The 23,712-nt window shown below is 36.8% G+C and overlaps 1 protein-coding gene across 2 annotated transcripts in view; it reads right to left on the bottom strand.

Annotated features, from left to right (window-relative positions):
- EEIG2 (EEIG family member 2) overlaps positions 1-23,712 on the bottom strand; it is an 82,654-nt gene that overhangs the window by 42,634 nt on the left and 16,308 nt on the right. For both annotated transcript variants that reach the window (XM_057721727.1, XM_057721819.1), the window contains exon 2: positions 1,978-2,098. In XM_057721727.1, coding sequence (XP_057577710.1) covers positions 1,978-2,098 — 121 coding nt within the window. The remainder of the gene's footprint in view (positions 1-1,977; positions 2,099-23,712) is intronic.

The raw sequence follows: 23,712 nt of genomic DNA, 5'->3' as shown, positions 1-23,712 counted from the left end.
AAGGTATTTTTTGCAATGCAGAAAATATTTATACAGATGTCTTTACCAATTTTTCTTTATGGGTTCTCACTGTTAAATAATAATTACATAGGATAAGGTAGAGTAAGTTCAGTAAATACTTCCCTTTACCAAGCATGGTAAAAGAATGCCAGTGGTTCACCAATATCTATTTTCCCCTTCTTTAATGTTGGAATCGGACAGCCATTCAGCTACAGACTACATTCACAGCTTTTCTTTCAGTTTGGTGTGACCATGTAACTAAGTTCTAACCAGTAGGACATGAGCAAAAGCCATGAGCACCACTTTTGAGTCACACTCTAAAAAGGAATGCATTTGTTTGCTTGTGGCTTTTTCTTCTTTCTCACTGGTGGAGATATAACAAGACTAGAGCAACTTCCTTGGATCTAAAAATGGGCACCATACAGTGAACATGGCAGAGCTGCTCTACCAGCTCTGGATCCTTTGTCTATTATATATTTGGGTCTCTGTTTCAGCCGCTTATCATATATGCCTTAACTAATACACCAAACCATTATAGTCTGAGGAACTGGTTTATTTCAGTTGAATAAGCCCTACCTTAAGCAGCAAAAAAAAAAAAAAAAAAAAAAAAAAGTTAAAAAAAGGATATCTGAGCTATGTTTTACTATAAATTGGTTACATATTTTCTTTTTCTTAAAATTCAAAGACAGATCATCTTTCAAAAATTATGGTTTAAACTCCATTTAGAAAAAGTTGCAATATGAGAGCTACAGCAGGAATTAAGGTAGCAAGGGAAGAAGGCAGAATGATTTACTTATATCTTGGCTAATCCCAATAACTCCATAAGGAAGTTATTACACCCTTATGTGGATGAGGAAAAATGATTTTTTAAAAGTCAGGAGAACTGCCTAAGGTTTCACAGTTAATAGATGATATATCTGGGATCCAAACCCAGGTCAATATGATGCCATGTACACTTCACAGCACCATCCTTCCTTTAAAGAAGCTCAATTCAACTACTGCTGCTCCAAATGACTATTTTACAGGTTTATTTCCACTAAAGGCTTAAAATAAAAGCACAGTATGTATGTGCTTGTGATATATTTTAACTGAGTAAATTAAGCAGTATATGAGAAACTAAAATATAATCACATACATCAGAGTGCTATTAGTTCACTAAAAAAAAAAACAAAAAAAGCTAAATATACAAGTTTTTATTCGATAGAGAAGGATGCAAAACTGTAGTGGAAAAGAATGAGGCAAGGGACTCTTGCTTTTCATTCTAAATAGTTCTCTATTTAATTTCTTAACATATATATGTTATTATTTTGGTAATTCAAAAAATTTATATAAAATGTAAAACATGAAGTTGACATTTTAAAGCCAGTAGTTTAATTTACCAGTAGTGGATTCCTAATGGATTTCTCTTTTTCACCCAGAAAAGATAGGATCATACATATATATATATATATATATCTGAAACAATCTGAGATTGCAATTTTTTTAGATTATTGGTAATATGCTTCAACTTAATAAGTGTAAAGGAAATATATAAAAAAAAAGATTTGTGCTTGAGTTCCTACTTTGTTATTTATTAGCTAATTGAATTTGGACAAGTAACCTCTCTGAGCCTTGGTTTTCCTGAAAATGGAAAAAATAACACACATTTTCAAGGTTGTTATTAGACACAAAATATGTAAAGTCCCTGAAAACAGTGCCTAGTAAAGAAGAGATATAGACATATATCTCCCAAACTAATACAAATAAGATTAATAATTATAAGTATAGTGATGAGATGAAGGTTCTTGAATAATATTTTAATTTATAACTTCAGATTCCTCATCACATCTGTCATAGTAATTTAAATTCTGCTGCAAGTGTGAAGCAAAATTACATATAACAGTTCTAACAATAAAGTGGAGCTAAATAAAGTGAGTCAGTGACTATGGAACCAATCATGGTTTCTGAAAGGGGAGAAGCAATAGGCTGTTTTTATACCTTCCTCACAGATACTCTGTAGATACAAGGGTCTAGGATGCCTGTGGTGGCACTTGCACTCATTTTGCACATAAATGAGAACTTCTTTCTCCAGTGAACACAGTTTGCTTGCACCACCTCCCTGAAGGGGAAAAAAAAAGAACCAGTTAATTTAGTATTGATGACATGTTAAAGAGCACATACACTCTTTCACTCAAGATTATAATGCAAACATGATACGTGAAAAGCCAGTATTTGGAAACAGTGAAACGTGAAGAAAACAAATTCCTAACAATGTGATCTGAAAATCTTTAGAAAGTTTTGATTATCCACAGGAAACTGAAAAAAAAGTGAATTTACTTATCAATTTAATCAGTGTAAACTGACACTTCACTATTCATTCATGCAACACACAATAGAGATTTGTTTATATTAGATGTGATGAAATGTGCTAGGTGATTAAAATATGAAGATCAGAACGACAGTTTCTAACCTTATAGCGCTTATACGAGGGTGAATCAAAAGTCATCTGTACTCAGGTTATATTAAACCTTCTGTTGGCCACACTGTCTTATCAGTGCTTTCCGTGCAAGGCTACTGTCTCCCCAGTCACGGCTGTGCAGGTGTGAAAGTGTTATATCAGTTCATTTGTAACTGTGGTGTGAGCAAAAATGGATGCCCCACTTGTGATTTGTGTGAAAGAAAAGCAGTGTGCAGTGATTCATTTTTTTGTAGCCTGAGGGTGTACCTGGTGCCGTTATTTATCAAAGACTTTGTGTGCAGTATGGAAAAGTGTTTTGTTGAGAAGAAGTGTGTATGAATGGATAGAGAAGTTCAGGGAAGGTCACACAAGTGTTAGCCATCAAGAAGGAGCCAGATACCCATCCACATCCACGGCTGATGACAATATTGAGCATGCATGTGAAATGACTCTGTCGAACAGAAGAGTGACAGTGGATTATGTGGCAAATCATTTGCAAATCATCCATGGCTCTGCTTATGAAATAATCCATGACAGACTTAGGTTTCAAAAAGTTTGTGCTGAAGCCTAAACTTTGAATTAAATGCAGGGGGCTGCTATACAAGGATGCTGTGTTCTTGCATGACAATACACGTCCTCACACTTCTGCCCACACTGTCGACATTCTGCAAAACTTCGTTTTGAGGTGTTAAAGCATCCTCCTGCTCCATCGCACTTTCACCTGTTTGGTCCCCTGAAAACAGCCCTACGGGGACGAAGATTCATTTCTGATGAAGAAGTGAAGACAGCGATGCATTTGTGGCTCATTGCTCAGCCTAAAACATTTTTTAATGAGGGAATACAAAAGCTTGTTGACAGGTGGACAAAGTGTATTGAAAAGCAAGGAGATTATGTTGAAAAATGATGTATTTGTCTTTTCTAAAAGTTAATTAAAATAAATTCTACAGCCAGAGTGCAGATAATTTTTGACTCACCCTTGTAGTTTGTAGTTAGTGTAAGAGACAGAAATATAAACAATGCTTATTCTAAAATGAACTACTGTCATAGTTTCACTCCTATTTCAGCCATAAGAGCAACAGCAGCTACCATTTATGGATAGTTTATCACATGCTATTTAATGTCACAACAACGCTAGGAGGTAGCTGGCATTATCCTCTCTTTATAGGTAAGGACACTGAAGTACAAGAAGAGAAGTTAACTCTAGGTCATTTAGGTAGGAAGTAGCATAACTAGCATTCAAACTAGGCTCATTTAACTCAAAAGTCCACTTGTCTATTTTTTCCAACAACTCTGCTCTTTCAAGTTTCCAGGCCTCTGTACATGCTGTTCCCTCTACCATTCTCTCAGAAAGGAAGGATAATTATTCCTCTAACACTGGAAGAAAAGAAAGACAGTGGGCAAAAATAGAGACAAAGCTGGACAAAGCAAAAAGGAAAGGCAAGAGAGCCCAGGTTAAACAGTTTTCATTTTCTCAGGAAAGTAATAGATGAGGTTACTTCTATAGGATGATAGTAGTTGATGGGCAAGTTGTAAGTTTACATAAAGGCTGAGGACAGTGAATGTGATGGGGATTGGTTTTATGGATTTCTCCATCATTGCACAGAAATCCAAGAACAAGAAGTGCAAATACAAATATAATTTAAAAACCAAGTATGGAGACAGGATCAAGATGGTGGAATAGGAGGACGTGCGCTCACTCCCTCTTGCAAGAGCACCGGAATTACAACTAACTGCTGAACAATCATCAACAGAAAGACACTGGAACTCACCAAAAAAGCCACCCCACATCCAGAGACAAAGGAGAAGCCGCAAAGAGATGGTAGGAGGGACTCAATCGTGTTAAAATCAAATCCCATAAATGCTGGATGGGTGACTCACAAGCTGGAGAACAGTTATACTGCAGAAGCCCACCCACTAAAGTGAGGGTTCTGAGCCCCATGTCAGGCTTCCCATCCTGGGGGTCCAGCAATGGGAGGAGGAACCCCCAGAGAATCAGACTTTGAAACCCAGTGGGATTTGATTGCAGGGCCTCCACAGGACTGAGGGAAACAGAGGGCACACAAAAAAGTGTGCTCACCAGGACCCAGGGGGAAGGAGCAGTGACCCCATAGGAGACTGAACCAGACCTACCTGCTGGTGTTGGAGGGTTGCCTGCAGAGGTGGGGGCAGCTGTGGCTCACCGAGGAGACAGGGGCACTGGTGGCAGGGGTTCTGGGAAGTGCTCATTGGCGTGAGCCCTCCCAGAGTCCACCATAAGCCCCACCAAAGAGCCTGTAAGCTCCAGTGCTAGGTAGCCTCAGGCCAAACAACCAACAAGGTGGGAACACAGCCCCACCCATCAGCAGACAAGCAGATTAAAGTCTTACTGAGCTCTACCCACCAAATCGGATTAAAGTTTTATTGAGCTCCGCCCACCCAGCCCTACCCATCATCAGTCCCTCCCATCAGGAAGCACCCACGAGCCTCCTAGACAGCTTCCCCCACAAGAGGGCAGACAGCAGTACCAAGCAGTATCAGCAGTATTTCTTCTTGTGGAACTGAAAACCACAGCCACAGAAAGATAGAGAAAATGAAAAAGCAGAGGACTTTGTACCAGATGAAGGGACAAGATAAAACCCCAGAAAAACAAGTAAATGAAGAGGAGATAGACCACCCTTCCAGAAAAAGAATTCAGAATAATGATGGTGAAGATGATCCAGGACTTTGAAAAAAGACTGGGTGCAAAGATCGAAAAGTTTACCAAAGACTTAGAAGAATTAAAGAGCAAACAAACAGAGATATGCAACACAATAACTGAAATGAAAAATACACTAGAAGGAACGAATAGCAGATTAACTGAGGCAGAAGGGCGAATAAGTGCCCTGGAAGACAGAATGGTGATAATCACTGATGTGGAAAAGAATATAGAAAAAAGAGTGAAAAGAACTGAAGACAGCCTAAGAGACCTCTGGGACAATGTTAAACGCACCAACACTCGCATTATAGGGGTCCCAGAAGGAGAAGAGAGAGAGAAAGGACCCGAGAAAATATTGGAAGAGATTATAGTTGAAAACTTCCCTAACGTGGGAAAGGAAATAGCTACCCAAATCTAGGAAGCGCATAGAGTCCCAGGCAGGATAAACCCAAGGAGAAACACGCCAAGACATATAGTAGTTAAACTGACAAAAATTAAAGACAGAGAAAAGTTATTAAAAGCAGCAAGGGAAAAACAACAAATAACATACAAGGGAACTCCCATCAGGTTAACAGCTGATTTCTCAGCAGAAACTCTGCAAGCCAGAAGGGAGTGGCACGATATATTTCAAGTGATGAAAGGGAAGAACCTACAACCAAGAATACTCTACCCAGCAAGGATCTCATTCAGATTCAATGGAGAAATCAAAAGCTTTACAGATAAGCAACAGCTAAGAGAATTCAGCACCACTAAACCAGCCCTACAACAAATGCTAAGGGAACTTCTCTAAGCGGGAAACTTAAGAGAAGGAAAGAACCTACAAAAACAAAAACAAAACAATTAAGAAAATGGTACTAGAAATATACATATCGATAATTACCTTGAATGTAAATGAACTAAATGCCCCAACCAAAAGACACAGACTGGCAGAATGGATACAAAAACGAGACCCATATATATGCTGCTTACAGGAGACTCACTTCAGACCTAGGGACACATACAGACTGAAAGTGAGGGGATGGAGAAAGATATTCCATGCAAATGAAAATCAAAAGAAAGCTGGAGTAGCAATACTCATATCAGATAAAATAGACTTTAAAATAAAAAATATTACAAGAGATAAGAAAGGACATTACATAAAGGTCAAGGGATCAATCCAAGAAGAGGAGATAACAATTATAAATATCTATGCACCCAATATAGGAGCACCTCAATACATAAGGCAAATGCTAACAACTATGAAAGAGGAAATGCAAGGCAGAAATAGAGACATGGATGTAGAGAACAAACATATAGACACCAAGTGGGGAAAGTGGGGAGGGTTGGGGGGGAATGAATTGGGAGATTGGGATACCAAATTGTACACTCTAAATATATGCTGTTTATTGTCTGTTAACTGTATCTCAATAAAAGTTCTTAAAAAAAAACAAAAAAACCAAAAAACCAAGTATGTGTTTGTGTGTGGTGAGTGCATGTATGTTTACTTATACACATATAAAGAGACATGCAAACAGAGAGGAAGGCATGTATTTTATCATAGGTTTAACTGTAATAACTTTGTTTTGCTTTTTTTTATTAGGAAGCTTTAGGTCATTTAAGAAATTATGATATGAAGAGGATGTATATGTGTTCTTAGGGGAGTTTCCCTAGCAATCCAGCAGGGGTGCAATTTATCTGTGCAGTCACAACACAGGAAGATGGAGAGTTGTTTGGCAAAGGATAGGTCTGAAGGAATTTGTCAGTCAACCTGAGGTACTCACAGTAAGATGAGCAGTAGCTAACCTGTATATTCAAAAATAAGCGAATTAAAAAAAAAATCAGTGAATAATAATGAGAATAACAAGCAAGAAAAAATAAAACCAGATTTTTTTTTATTGTTGTTTTCCTCTCAACATCTCTTGGCCTCAAGACTTGATCAAGGTGTCAGCCGTGGCCTCTGGAGCTTCCCAAAAAAGGTATGTAGATATACCAATGTCCCAGTACTCCTGGACTCCTCAGGAGTATGCTGAGCTTCAAGGCACTTTGTTGTTCCTGTCACTGAGACCACTGATATAATGATCAAGAACCAGAAATAACATTAAACAAACCTGTTATTTTACTTTTATGATAAAATTACATTAAAACTTCTGATTAAGGATGGCAGTTTGGGTACCTATATTAGCCTCTGCTCCCTCCCCAAAACCTTCTAAATTAAAAAAAAATTTTAAAGTCACCGTCACACAAGGACAAAGAGAACCAGACAGAAGACCAAAAAAAAAAAAAAAAAGTGTCCAGTGACAGACAAGTGATAACTGATTAGGCAAACTGAAGAAAGCTGAACCTTAAGCTGGTAACAGTGAAAACCAAGAGCAGGAATCTAAAATTGATCTTGAAGTAAAATGAAGGAAGGGCAAAAGGCAGAAAGATTGATTGAACACTGTTTTAGAAACAGAACCTCAGATCCTCTGACTCCTGCAGAAGACTGAGGTCATTCTCCTGACAAGGAAAAACAAAGGGATCTCTGAAACACCTGATCTGAGGGCAGGTATTGAAAATGGCATGATAGCATGACCATATTGTGGGGAGGGGGATGAAAGATGACTTAATGAATGCTGAGACCTCCAGTCTTCTTCCCTTAACCTGGCTCCTCAGAATGCTGGAGCCAGGGGCATATTCTTCAAGATGTGGAAAGAATATTCCCTGGGGAATCCAACCAGCCCCAAAGAAAATGAGATGGATGTCGAGGGTTCCTAACAAAACAATCTACAGTGAAAACCTGAGTCAATGTGCACCCTCCATATGCACAAAGCTTCTAACCCACTTTTAATGCTTCATAGTTAAAATGAGCAGACACTCAAAGAAAGTTTCTTAAAGTGAAAGAGACCAGTGAATAGCAAAAAGTAACTTGAATGAAACAAAGTCTATGCTGGAAGAAGAAAAGACTCTCAGAGAGAAAGAAAGTATATCTACCATACAGGAACAGGATGCTGTTAAATTAAAAACAAACAAACAAACAAAAAAGGAACATACAGAAAACTAAAAAGTACTCATGGAAATCAAAACTACTGGACTTGATACTCTGTTCTTGCAGATCCACTCTACCCTTTGCCATGGCCCAGGAGGCTGGCCTTTATGGACTATATCAACCAGGCTCCCCTGCCCTCTGCCTCTGAATGTGCTAAAGGGACAAACAATAGAAAGATGGAGGGCAGGAGAAGAGAGAATTTGGTGTATTTATTCCCTTGCTCCTTCCCTGTCAGACCATGTGAAAAATAGGGAGGTGGTTGGGGGCTGAAGTTTTCCACAATATGCCTTGTAGAACTTAGACTCTAAACTATGTGCATTTAGGGACTTCCCTGGTGGTCCAGAGATTAAGACTCCACACTCCCAATGCAGGGGGCCATGGGTTCGATCCCTGGTCAGGGAACTAAGGTCTTGCATGCTGCAAGGTGTGGCCAAAAAAAAGCAAAACAAAACAAAAAAATAAACTATATGCATTTATAACTTGGTTAAAATAAAAACCAAATTAAAAAAGTTGTCAAGTATTGAATAATGTGAAAATGGGAACAAAAGTATACAACATTGCAAGCCATTTTTTTCTAATTGCTTAAGAAAAACCCCAAGAACCTTCTTCACTGGCTAATACATGAAAATTAAATGGTATCTTAAAATGTTTTTCAGCCAATTATTCTAGAAATTATGTCATAAGTATAAAAAAATCCATTAATACTCAGTGCAAAACCCTAAAACTTTGCTTTGTATTCTGTTACTTTTCATTCATTTGTGAAACAATTCCTCAGCAATACTAATTACAGAAACGCATCTTTAGATTTTTACCTAGTTTAAAACACCCTATAATGTAGCAGCCTTTATATACCAAATGGTATATACTACCACAAATGGAGGGCAGTTTTGGCCTGAGTAATAAAAATAAAAGAAACCACACAAACTTCATATGTGGGTGGTTTCTCTTAAAAACATACACAAGTAGGCAGGGAGTATTTACAGAAACATTGATCTAGTTTGGCTAGAGAGTGGAGGAAGACAACATTAAGTCTGGTAGACTTGGGAAGAAACGAGAGAGTAAAAAACTTTACCATTACAAATACAGGTAGATAATTGACATTATAGTGTAGAATAGAGGTGAAGAATAAGTTTTCATAAAGGGTATGATGTTAAAACTTAAGGGAAAAGAATACACTTCTATAACCCTATGTTCCCATCTACTTATTAGCACTCTCTTTCCCTTCAGATCCAAGCTCTTTGAAGATGATGTTGACAACAATGACAGCATTTACTGAGTGCTTATTATACAACAGGCATTGTTATAAATACTTTACATGTATTAACTCAGTCCTCAAAACAACTTCATGAGGAAGGTACTATTAGCTCCATTTTATAGATAAAAGAAATGTGGAAAGTAAGTGACTTGTTTGGAACTGGAATTTGAAGACCTGTCTGCAGTGTAGACATTTTCCTTCCATTTCCTCACCTCTCAGTTACTTTTGCATGCCCTCAGTCAGGCTTCTATCCTCCACTACGCCAATGAAACTGCTTACCAGTGAGCAATTAACTGCCAAATCCAATGAGTTCTTTTTTATTATCGTGGTTAACTCCTCTTATACATTCTTTTTTTTTTAAAAATAAATTTATTTATTTTATTTATTGGCTGCGTTGAGTCTTTGTTGCTGCACATGGGCTTTCTCTAGTTGCTGCGAGTGGGGGCTACTCTTCATTGAGTTGTGCAGGCTCCTCATTGTAGTGGCTTCTCTTATTGTGGAGCACAGGCTCTAGGCGCGTGGGCTTCAATAGTTGCGGCACACGGGCTCAATAGTTGCGGCACACGGGCTCAATAGTTGTGGCTCACGGGCTCCAGAGCACAGGCTCAATAGTTGTGGCGCACAGGCTTAGTTGCTCCGTGGCATGTGGAATCTTCCCAGAGCAGGGCTCGAACCCGTGTCCCCTGCACTGGCAGGCGGATTCTCAACCACTGCGCCACCTAGAAAGTCCCTCTTATACATTCTTGAAATACTCTAGTCCCTTTCTACTTCTGTGACTATGTCTCTGTCCCTAGTTTCCTTTTCTTTTTACTTTTATGGCCTTTACTATGTATATACCGAGAATACATAAATGTAAAGTCTCCTGCTTTAGTCACTGAATCAATATATCTACTAATTTACTAGCAATCTCCACCTAGTACTCGTAGTTTCTAGAAGAGGCTTTAGGCCTCTGACCTCTGTCCATAATGGTACTCACCAGTAGGCTGGTTACCCAACAGCTTACCTAGTTAGCTAAACTAGTCAATGGATTGCCCAGGTGCATATGTGATAGAGATTGCCAGCTGCTTATCCAGTATCCACTCTCCTCTCTTCTTTAAAAATAGAAACCTGATTTTATTCAGAATGGCAATGTGTACAGTTAAAAGGCTGCATTTTCCCATTCTTCCTTGCAGCTTGGGGTGGCCACAGGATTAAGTACAATAATGATATAAATGGAAGTCATTCGGTGTGACTTCTGGAAAGGCACAAGAAAAGAAAGATAGCTAAGACATGAACTTTCACCTTTTCTCGTTTCTTCCTTCCTCTGCCTAGAAAACTGTAATGACAAAGGTTAGGGTGTCAATAGCCACCTTGGACCATAAAGCTACCTTGAGGAAAAGCAATGTGATGATGATGGTGCACAGAAACAGAAGATGGGTCCCAATAATCATGTAGCCCTGTCTTCCTCCAAACTTAAAACTTATTTATTTATTTATTTTCAAGAACTTTTATTGAGATATAATTGACATATAACAAACTGCATACATTTACAGTGTACAATTTGATTTTTTTTTCTTATTAGTAATATATAAACCTTATTATTTAAAATGCTTATTTGGGGCTTTGTTATATGCAACTGAACCAAATCCTAATTGATACAGCCTAGGACTAATCACTCCCAAATAAAGGAATCTGTAGAATTCTAATGTTATTCACATCATGGTAAGTGCTCCAGGAATCCCAGAGTCCTGTTCCCCTCATTTAAAATTACTGTATGAAGCGAGACAGAGTAAGAGGTTCCTAGCCCTCATCCTTTCACAGAAACAGACATTCACAAACAAAAGTGGCTTTGTGGGAGTCCTGGGTTCCAGGTAGGAGGCTGTGCACTCTGATGGAGCCCCAAAACTAAGGAGGGCTGCTTTGAGAAGGCAGGCCTGCACCTCAGTTGGTACTAGATTTATTAAGTTCCTTTGGTGATATCATGTTTACCTGATTCTTTGTGATCCACATAGCCTTGCATGGTGCATCTGAAAGAGAATACACCTCTTCCAGTCTTTACAGACTGGTTTTGGCAGGTAAAGGCCTTCTCCTGCCAGGAGACTTCAATATTTCACTCACTATAATGATTAGATTATCTAGACATAAAATCAGTAAGGAAACAGAACTGGACAACATTATGGGCCTAATGAACCCAGCAGACATATACAGAACTTTCTATCAGCAGAAGAATGCATGTTTTTCTCAAGTACACACAGAACATTCCTCAGGATCAAGAAGTCAACAAATTTCATCAGATCTAAATCACTCCAAATTTCTTTTCCAGCCACAATGGCATGAAACTAGATACCAATAATAGTAAGAAGTTGGGAGAAATTCATAAATATGTGGAAACTATACAACATATTCCCGAACAACCATTAGTTCAAAGAGGAAATCAAAATGGAATTATAAAAATATCTCAAGACAAATAAAAACAAAACCACAACATACTAAAACTTATGGATTGCACCAAAAGCATACTAAGTTTATAGCAATAAACACTTCCATTACAAAAGAAAGCTCTCAAATAAACCTAGCTGTATACCTCAAAACTAGAAAAAGAAGAAACTAAGCCCCAAATCAGAAGAGTGAAGGAAATAATAAAGATTACAGAGGACATATATCAAATAAAGGATAGAAAAACAATAGAAATAAATCAACAAAAACAAGAGTTGGGTATTTAAAAAGTAAACAAAATCAACAAACACTTCGCTAGATAAATTTGAAAAAAGAGAGAAGACTCAAAATCAGAATGCAAGTAGAGATATTACAACAGATGCTTCAGAAATAAAAAGGACCATAAGGGGCTATTATGGCAATCACATGCCAACATATTGGACAACCCAGAAGAAATCGATAAATTCCTTACCAAACAATCAAGAAGAAAAAGAAAACCTGAACAGACCAATAAAAAATAAGGAGATTGAATCAGTAATCAAAAACCTCTCCACAAAAAAAAAAAGCCCAGGACCAGCTAGCTTCACGGGTGAATTCTGCCAAATGCTCAAAAAATACCAATCCTTAAACTTTTCCCAAAAACAGAAAAGAGGGAACACTTTAAAACTCATTTTATAAGCAGCAGCATCCTGATACCAAAGCCAGACAAAAATACCACAAGAAAATAAAATTGCAGGCCAATATCCCCAACAAAGATAGATGCAAAAAATTCTCAATAAAATACTAGCAAACTGAATTTAACAAAATATTAAAAGGATAAACATATGCAAAATCAATGTTATATATATACCACAGTAACAGAATGAAAGATAAAAACCACATGGCCATCTCAATAGATGCAGAAAAAGCATCTGACAAAATTCAATATCTATTCATGATAAAGACTCAACAAAATAGGTGTAGCAGGAACTTACCTGAACACAGTAAGGACCATATATGAAAAGCCCACAGCTAATATCATAATCAATGGGGAAAAACTGAAAGCTTTTCCTCTAAGATCTACTACAAGGCCAGAAAGCTCACTCTCAACACTTCTATTCAACATAGTACTGGAAATCCTGGCCAGAGCAGTTAGATAAGAAAAAGAAATAAAAAGCACCCAAATTAGAAAGAAGAAGTAGAATTATCTTTACCTGCAGGTGACATGATCACATGTGTAGAAAACCCTGAAGACTCAACAACAAAAAAAGATTAGAACTAATAAATGGATTCAGTGAAGGTGCAGGATAAATAATCAACATTAAAAAAAATCAGGGTATTTTCTACACACGAGCAATGAACTACCCAAAAAGGAAATTAAGGAAACAATCTCATTTGCAATAGCAACAAAAAGAATAAACTACTTAGGAATAAACTTAACCAAAAAGTTAAAAACTTTTTAAACTGTAAATTACAAAACATTGATAATGAAAATTAATGAAGACACAGTGGAAAGATAGCCTGTGTTAATAGACTGGAAGAATTAATATTCTTAAAATGTCTGTACTTCCAAAAGTGATCTACAGATTCAATGCAATCCTACAAAAATACCAAGGCATTCTTTACAGAAACAGAAAAAACAATCCTAAAATTCACATGTAACCACAAAAGACCCTGAATAGCCAAAGCTATCTTGAGGAAGAAGAACAAAGCTGGAGGCATCACATTTCCTGATTTTAAAATGTATTACTGATGTATCGTAATACTTGAAGCCCTACACTTCTAAGAATATATTTCTTGCTCAGTTGTTTCAGGCAAGCCCGAGACTTTGTAATTTTTAAAGTGCCCAAGATTTTTTTTTTCAATAACAGACCAGCTTCTTTTTCCTGCAGTTACAGATGTAATTTCCTTTTTGTTGTCAAATATAAGGTACCAAATATGACACAATAAGTCGTTTTGAAAAACAAACAAAAAATAAAATAAAATGTATTACAAAGCCACAGTAATCAGAACAGTATGGTATTGGCATACAAACAAATATAGACCAATTGAACAGAACAGAGTGCCCAGAAATAAATCCACCTATGTACACTCAACTGATTTTTGACAAGGGTGCCAAGAACACACATGAAGAAAGGAGAGTGGTGCTGGCAAAACTGGTTATCCAAATGCAGAAGAATGAAATATATGTATATGTATAGGGGATATATGTATATGCATAACTGATTCATTTTGCTGTACAGTAGAAACTTACAAAACATTGTAAAGCAACTATACTCCAATAAAAATTAATTTTAAAAAACAGAATTATCATACAATCCAGCAATCCCACTTCTAGGTATACATGCACAGGAAATGAAATCAGTATCTTGAAGACATAGCTGCATTCCCATGTTTACTGCAGCATTATTCACAACAGCCAAGATATAGAAACAACTTAAGTGTCTGTCAACAGATGAATGGATAAGAAAATGTGAAAAATATATACATATATAGATACATATGAATATTAGTCCATCATAAAAAAGGAAATGTGATACCATGTATGGATCTGGAGGGCATTATACAAAGTGAAATAAGCTAGACATAGAAAGACAAACACTGCATGATCTCATTTACATGTGGAATCTAAAACAGTCAAAGTCACAGAAGCAGAGTAGAATTGAGGTTGCCAGGGTTAGGAAGTGGGGGAAATGGGAAAATGTTGGTCAAGGCATATAGACTTCAGTTAGGCAAGATAAATAAGTTCTCGAGATCTAATATATAGCATGGTGACTACAGTTAACGCTACTATACTGTATACTTGAAATCTGCTAAGAGAGTAGATCTTAAGTGTACCTGTGAGGTGATGGATATGTTAATTAGCTTGATTATGGCAGTCACTTCACAACATATACATATATCAAAACATCAAGTTGTACACCTCAAATATAAATTTAAATTTGCCAATTATACCTCAATAAAGCTAAAAAAATTACTGTTTGAATGAAATGCTTTGGAACCTAATCATATTTTTCATGACTTGTATAGTCTCACCCAATGAAGTCACAAATAAACTCAAGGCCTACTTGCCAGGGATTAAGAGACTGTCTAGACACATGACTATTGCCTCCCAAGTAGCAGACTGACATATGAGCTAGGACTGGAACATGTTCTTATGTGAGAGTAAGAAAGTCTAATGAGCCAAGAGATCAGATTGGGATGAACTGGGATATGAAAAGTGTACTCATCTATTAACTCACAATGTGTCACAATAAAGAATCCTTATTGGAGGAGAAACCCCAAAATGATGAAGGCAGAGAATAAGAACTTGTATAACACTCTGGACAATACACTGTCAACCACAGTAAACACTCAATAAATATTTGTGGACTGAACACATAAATTCATAGGCCACAAATGAACAGTCCCAGCTACCAATTCCGCCCTATATTACTTCACAACTATTCATAAATCAAACTCTTTCCTGTGTCTAGCTCCACTACGCTAATTCCTTCCCTCAACAGTTCTTCCCTGGAATATGGCAACAGTTTCCTAAATGGCCCCCACTCAAACCTACCTTCCTCATGCTACCAGAGAGCTCCTTCTGAAATACAAATTTGGCAATGTCGGTCCTCTGTTTAAAATCCTTCACTGCTTTCCCATCTCAGATTAGGTCTAATCTCCTTAACACAGCATCTGCATGATTAGGTGCCTATCTTTAGTCTCATCACTTGACCCTTTCTGTCTCGTACTGATTGTCATTCTCTATTTACTTCACACTATTTCTCATTTGTATGCCTTTGTTCATGATGTTTTTTTCCCCTCGTATACTATCTACTCACCCTTTCAACTACCACATTCACCAGTTTAATTCTAACGCATTTAGATTAGTCATTACCCCCTCTAGGAATCTTTCCCTGATAGCCTCCAGGTGAAAGCCTGGTATCATGTATGACCTGGCCTGACTTGTTCCCCTGAATAGTGTCAGTGTCCACCATTCGCTGCCCTAGAGCACTGCCACCCAGGGAAGGGGCTGGCAGGAACTGGCTGAGTTGGCCTCCTCCATCATCTTATTCAGTCCTCATCCCCCAGGATGTGGTCCTAATTTCATTTATCCTTGCCTTGTTTCTAGCAGATTCTCCTATGATTATACATATTTCAAACGACCAATATTGTAAATGAATTTTTAAAATTTATAAGCCTAAGATATTCCTGACTATGCTCTTTCTCAACTGGAACTCAAGTAGAAATAAATGTTAATTTAAATATTCATTTAGATTTTGTACTATCAAAATAATAGCCCTGGAGTTTGAAACAATTTATCCAAATAAAAAGATTTTTGTGTGCCTAAGGCAATTACTCAGAATTTTTTTGTGGTAATCTTTAATGCACACACACACATGCGCACACAGAGCTGTCAGAAAGCTATCCAGACTACACAAACTAACAAAAAAAATTGGCCAAGTTAGTTTGTGAGTTTGTTATACTGATGGGTTACCATGGAAACAAACTCAGACTACTTGGCAACTGAGACAAAAGTCACATTAGTAAATGCTTTCCGTTATGTGACTCATTAGTTTCCTATGAGTCTTATACGGTTGCTTAACTATTTTCAGGAAACAAAGCAACAGAAAATGATTTGTGTTGATACTGTGGAAAGCCAAGTATGTGTAAGATAAAATGATAAAGTTGCTGACTGTGAAATATATAAGCAGGGGACTCAGAAGATAAATGTTGCTATGGCCATTGTGTATGCTTCAAAAGAGTCAAAGAAAATCTAAAAAGTCTTAAAAAATAAAAATAATATAAAATGAAATGAAAATTATGGATCCATTTTTTTATGACTACTTAGTTACTGTACCAGCAAACCACATTACTTACTATTCTTTTTTTAAAGAACTTTTATTGAGATATAATTGACATACAATAAACTGCATATATTTGAAGTGTACAGTTTGACTTCAGTAGTCTAAGAATAACTTGCACATGTATACTCTAGGCACATACAAAATTATGCCATATCTTAGTAACTCAATTTTTTTTTCCTGGACTTTTTTCTATTTAGTATTTTTTAAATTAATTTTTATTGGAGTATAGTTGCTGTACAATGTTGTGCTAGTTAAAGCATTTTTAACTTGTTAAAAACAGTGACCAAAAACTGCTATGAGGAATGCAAGCTGTTTTGCCAGACAGCATTATTGCATGCACATTAAGAGCTCATATCCAGAGCCAGTCTGCCTGGGTTCAAATCCTATCTCTGCTACTTGCTGGTTGTCACCCTTAAACTCTCTGCATTTCCGTTTCCTCCTCTGTGAAACAGGGATGGTAACAGTACTTATACCTCATGGGAATTTGGGGGAAACCAAGTGAATTATTACACTCAGTATTTGGAGCAATGCCTGGTTTATAATGGACCTCAATAATAAATATTATAAAGTGTTACAATCAAGGATATAAGTAGTTGTAAGTCCACTTAGACATTTGCCCTCCAGAGAGAAATAATGGTTAAATTTAGGAGTAGAGCATTTTCTTCAACATTAATGGAGATTTCTATTTTATAAAAGATATAGATTCCTGAAAAAATGAACCTTTTTTGAACTGAGGCAAAAACAATATTTTGAGACTCCAAGGATAAATTAGATCTATAAAGCTGTGGCTTTAAAATACAACACTAAGGATCAGTGAATCATACCTCAGTGGTAGTTCTGGCTTGAGGAACTGAGTGGACAGTACCATCATTCAGTGGAAAAAACTGAACACAAGATCTTTTTTCATTCATGCAGTCACTCAATCATATATTCATTCATTCTGCTAGTAGTATTAGTGAGGGAAAGACAATCCAGTTTTGGACATCTTGAGGTTGAGGAGCCTGAGAGTCCCTGAGATATTATAACTTGTCAGAAATATATATTTGTTCATTCAGATAACCAAAATATATTTCTCATATATATTTGGTATCCATCCACTATTCCTGGTTCACAGCTCCCCAAACCTTTGGAATGTCCTAATTGTTGATATTCATTAAAGTGTCTTTTGGTTACGTGAATGAAGCGATTTTTGGATCCTGCCTGAGGTTGGGGGCTGGTAGCCAGGAGAACCAACCATGTGATTAGAGGGCTGGAACTTTCGGTCTCACTCCCTAATTTCTGTGGAGGGGAGAGACGCTTTAAGGTTGTATCAATAGCCATTGACCAATGATTTAGACAATCCAGACTATATAATGAAGACTTCAGAAAAACCCAAAAGGAAAGCTTTTTGGTCCTTTTCCTGAGAGCTTCCACATCAGGGAACCAGCATGTTTCCATGTGCCACCATGCTAGAGTCTGGAACTCTACTGGAACACTGATACATAAGATATAGGAGACGAAGGGGGGCAGGCAAAGGGAATTCAAGTGTCAACAGAGAAACAAAGGAGATCATGTTATCAGCAAGAGATTTTTAAAGAAGGAATTGCTCAACAAAATCAAATGAGGCAGAGAGGTCAGGTAAGATTAAAACAAGCAACAATGAAGTCACTGATAGCATTGACAAATGCAGTTTCGGTGAAAAGGTGGGGGCAAAGGCAGATTACTATGTAAAGTAGAGACAGGGAACACAGACGATCAATATCAAGTATTTTAGTAATAAAGTGGAAAAAATTAGGGTGGTAGCCAGATGGGGATATGGGGTAGAGGGAGGATTTCACTTTAACATGCTTTAGTGTGATAGGAGAGAACCAGTAAAGAGAATAAGTCAAATATCTGAGAGGGCATGAATGATGGTGCCAGAGGGGACCCCACTGCTAAGATGGGGGGATTCAGACAATAGCTGAGCGGACAGGCCCTGGACAGAAGGGGCTCCTTCTTGCATCCTGAGGAGGGGAAGAGAAAGGAACAAGCTCCAGCGCAGGTAAGTTTGTCAACAGATTTACTGTTCATTGCCCAGAAGCGTTCTAATAAGAAATTTCATATAAGAAACAGTACTGCTTGGTATATACTAGGTCCTCAAATAAATGTTTGCTTGTTAATAATCTGCTGTACACATTACAAAAAAATGTTTGAAGGCTCATGTCAGAAAGACTGCCGTTCAGTGACTTGGCAGATGTCCTAATGAGAAATTTTATTTTTAAAAAAGTATGTAAAATTATGCCCATTTTTATAGTATGATAATTGACTAGTTAATAATAATTTTGAGTAAAAATGTTTAAACTCAAATACAAATTTATGTTTACCTAAAGAGACATGTATTCTTTAAGTTCCCTCATATATACTCACAGATCATTCTTTCTATATACTTTTGGATCACATTTCTAAACATTTAATACAATTAGAATAAAAAAGGAAGACTAGCACCCGGTCACCTGTCAGTTAACATATAGTTTTCTTTCTTTTTTTTAATTAAAGTATAGTTGATTTACAATGTTGTGTTAGCTTCTGGTGTACAGGAAAGTGATTCAGTCATATATATACTTTTTCATATTCTTTTCCATTATGGTTTATTATAAGACATTGAATATAGTTCCCTGGGCTATACAATAGAACCTTGTTGTTTATCATTCTATATACAATAGTTTGCATCTGCTAATCCCAATCTCCTAATTTTCCACAATGCCCCTCCCCAAACTGGTAACCACAAGTCTGTTCTCTAACATATAGTTTTCTATTCATAATTTTTCAGCTTATCAGCCAGCCAAAAGGAAAGCACGATGGCATAATGGAAAGAGATAAGGACTGAGAATCAAGATGTTTTCTAGTATAAACCATATAAGTGACTTTGGACAAGTCATTTAACCTGTTTGGGCCTCAACTTCCTCATTGAGAAACAACTGCTGAATTAGGTGCTATGTAGAATCAAAATGAATATTTCTGACAAATATTTTATCATTTGTGACATTTATTTTTCTGTAACTATACACATTCTACATAGCATCATTTCTTTACTTTGTAGAAAGGACAGTAAAGACAAAAATGGCACAATAAAAAATGAAATAATAGGAAAAAAATCCTAATTTAAGGCAAGACCCATACTAAAATTTTAAGACTATACGTTATAGTCTAGGAATTTTTTTTAATAAATTTATTTATTATTATTTATTTTATTTGTTTATTGGCTGTGTTGGGTCTTCGTTGCTGCACATGGGCTTTCTCTAGTTGCAGAGAGTAGGGGCTACTCTTCATTGTGGTGCACAGGCTCTTCATTGAGGTGGCTTCTCTTGTTGCGAAGCACGGGCACTAGGTGTGTGGGCTTCAGTAGTTGCAGCACATGGGCTCAACAGTTGTGGCTCACAGGCTCTAGAGCGCAGTCTCAACAGTTGTGGCATACGGGCTTCGTTGCTCTGAGGCATGTGGGATCTTCCTGGAGCAGGGTTCAAACCCACGTGCCCTGCATTGGCAGGTGGATTCTTAACCACCGCTCTACCTAGGAAGTCCCTAGGAAATTTTAATGAAAAGAAAACTACCCAAAACTTCCCAATTTTCATCAGGTAAAAGTCCTTCAAGATATCAAAAATTAAAATCAGGTTATATATACATAGGAATGAAAATATGTCCTCCACCACCCTTAAAAACAAAGGGACAAGAGACTGACTATAGAACTCAGAAGCCGATGTGAACTATGGATTCCGTATCTCGCCAAAAACTGTATTGTGCGTGAAGGAAAAAAAAATATTTTGTTAGGTATGCAAGGACTAAACTAAACAAAGCAAAGCAAAAAACTATCACAGGTACCCTTTCTGAATAAGATCTTGAAGAACTGTGCAAGAACAAGAAAAATGAATTAATAGTTAGATCTTAAGAATCAAAAAAAGGCAAGAATTCAATTCAGCAGATTACCTGTTCACTAAAAAATATTTTACTTTTGAACAAGTAGGTTTTTTTTTCCTTTCTGAATTGTCTAAAGGCATGTATGAAAATAATAGCTAAAAACAGTTTCTTCAATCACTTATTCAATCAGCCAGTTTCCAGATCAAGAAATGAATGGCTCCTTTCTGTCTGAAGACTAAAGGCCAAATTCTTCAACTAAGTATTTACCCCTCCAAGGTCTGCTCTCAGCCTCTGAAATATGATCCTCTCAGATTACCTTCATTGACCTCACCAAACTGAATTATCCATTACTCCCTATTCAGGCTCTATTCACATCTGCCTGCATGAAGTTCTTTCCCTTTGGATGCCCTCCCAATTGCTTCCTATCCTTTTCCTAAAACCCAACTTCATCCACATGATATAGAAAGGACAACAAACAGACTCAGAGGACCTGGGCTCAAGTCTAATTTCAACACTAAATCATGTTGCACAAATTACCTTCCTTTACGTAAGTTTTCTCTTTTATGAAATGCTTCGAATTCAGCTAAACACATTAGTATAAATTATATAGAGATATTTATATACTATATAAATTGGTAAACATGTTTCCTGAATCTATAAAATCTATAAAAACTTACTGTAAAGGGTAACTTAGAGACACAAAGGATGCAGGCACACAGAGAAAGGACATCTGAGAGCACAGCAAGAAGGCAGGGATCTGCAAACCAGGACCAAATTCGACCACACCTTGATCTTGAACATTTAGCCTCCAGAACTGTGAAAAATAAATTTCTATTGTTTAAGCCACTCAAAAAAAAAGGATAATTTAAAATTAAAAAATGTATATACATACATACATCACTGTATATATACATCACTATGTGTGTGTATATATATATATATATATATATATATATCACATCACTGTATGTGTATGTGTGTATATATACATATCTCACTGTGTGAACTACAAAATGTTACGAATCAAGACTTCACTCAAAAACTTTTTCTGTGATGTTTCCTGAGCCCCTGGGCAAAATTATTCTCTTGTTCCTATAAACTCCTGGGACATTTATATGCACATCTGGAGCTGCCTTGCAAATGAAAGATACTGAGAGCAAGAGAAATAGGACTTTAACCAAGTTTTGCTGTGTGTTAAAAAAGTATTCCTTCGGTACTTGCAGAAGTATAATTACTGAAAGGGGACTCTATAGTGTACTGTGATGCTAAATAGTGGATTCTGAAGAACATGTATAGGCCTTCAAGACCTATTTGGAGATATAGATGAGGAGGAGAAAACTGCAGAATGTTTACATTCTTGAGATACAGAGTGAAATGAGCCAGTGACACAGCAGGAATGTGACAAAATAATATTAAAGATGCACTGTGAAGGCTCTACTCTGGCTATCTTGGTTACTCTTAAAATAATGATAATGATGTAGTAATGAGGAAAAACTCATGCAAGTGAAGTATTAAAATCAAAGGCACAGCTAACTAACTCTAGCTAACTCCACTTGAAGGAACGTCTGGGGAACAGACTGGAAGAGATCTGTGCAGCAACAAAGAAACGAGATTACAAGGAGGTTGTATATAAAAGGACTGTATTGAGAATATGTGGTGGGGTATTTCTTGAGTAGCACAGACCTGCTGAGCTATCTCCTGCTGACTTTGATCACAATCAGTATAAACACGTTTATGCATCACATTGCATTACTTGACATGTGTGATACCATTCCTCACATGGAAGGAAACCCCAGTGGGAGCCGAGTAGCTGCGTTAGAGAAATTGCAATAAATATTTTACACAGCTTCTCAGTTATTTTGTGTGCTGGTTTTATAAGGGTTATCTTAGCAGATTCTTGACTTACTATCAGTTGGTACTGACTTACAGTTTCTCAAATTAGGAAATAGCCAGTGCTAATACTGCAGTTATTACTGAGTTCCTGGTTGCTTCAGGAAAACTTATGTCTTATTAATATAATAAGAGAGTTTACAGTTCTCAACTGCATGTAATTACAAATCCATATTATCTGTATTACTAACAATGATTGTTTATTTTTCCATTAATAGAAATGCATTAACAGAGATTATTAAGGTAATTTATGGTTGCTTATAAAACATTCTTTACTGATTTAGCCTACAAGCAAAATTTTGGAACCAACTTCTGCAAGGACTATGGACAATCTTTTCTAACTACCTTCCTGGGGCTGTTATTTCTAAAACCTTTTCTGCTTTGTACATGCAGTAAACAGTAAAGTCCACAGGACAATCCTAATAAGATACTCATTTGAGCTTTCTGGAAGTCATTCCTTAACCATAAGGAATGACCAAAATGGGGAGACCTTCTTGTCCAGATGGTACTCAGAAGTAATAATAAAAAAAATACCTTAAAAGACTCTGAATTGGCCTCAAAAGATAACAATAGGAGATAAAATGTTAATAACTTTATGTTTAAACACCAGCACTAGAGCAATTCCCAGAAACTGCTATTGAAATGTGGCTGCAGTCTATGAACAAGGAAGTATATAAAATTGTAACTAGAAAGAAATTGTCACTAAATGAGTTCACTCTAATGCTATGTTAGTGATGACTCACTATTATGAAATGAAGTAAACATGTAAAGTCCAAAATCAATACTATGGGAAGTTCCCCATTTCATTAAGATAAAGTAAGTCTCGAGTGTAAGCTAGATACTAAGCCACAATGCTTGGAAACAGCATGTGATTAGGAAAAGACTAAGAATTTCTTCTGAAACCAATAAACAGGTTTCAGGACAGAACAAAATATTCTTCTTTAAGACAAAAGAAAAGACTTTCAACCATGAGTTTCCTTTTAATATTTGTATCCCTATTTTTCTCTTACACTATTCCTTTGCCCCAACCTATAATCATGTTCAAATCTCTACCCTAAAAATAAAAACATAAAATAAAATTGTTTATTCCTGTTTTCCCCCTTTTACCTAATTCTACTTTTTTCCTTCTCTTCATAAACAAACTTTGCAAAAGAACAATTACACACAATGCTTTTGCAGCTTTACCACCTGTTCGCTCCCTAACCCCTTGAAAACTGGTTTCTACTCCTATGACTCTAATGAAATTATTCTCTCAAGTTCATCAATGGATAGTCACATGCAAAAGAATGAAACTGGACCACTATCTTACGCCATACACAAAAATGAACTCAAACT

This window comes from Hippopotamus amphibius, chromosome 1 (assembly GCF_030028045.1).
Source record: "Hippopotamus amphibius kiboko isolate mHipAmp2 chromosome 1, mHipAmp2.hap2, whole genome shotgun sequence".
NCBI lineage: Eukaryota > Metazoa > Chordata > Mammalia > Artiodactyla > Hippopotamidae > Hippopotamus > Hippopotamus amphibius.
Note: the sequence above shows the minus strand (reverse complement) of the source record. Positions and strands in the feature narration are given on the sequence as shown.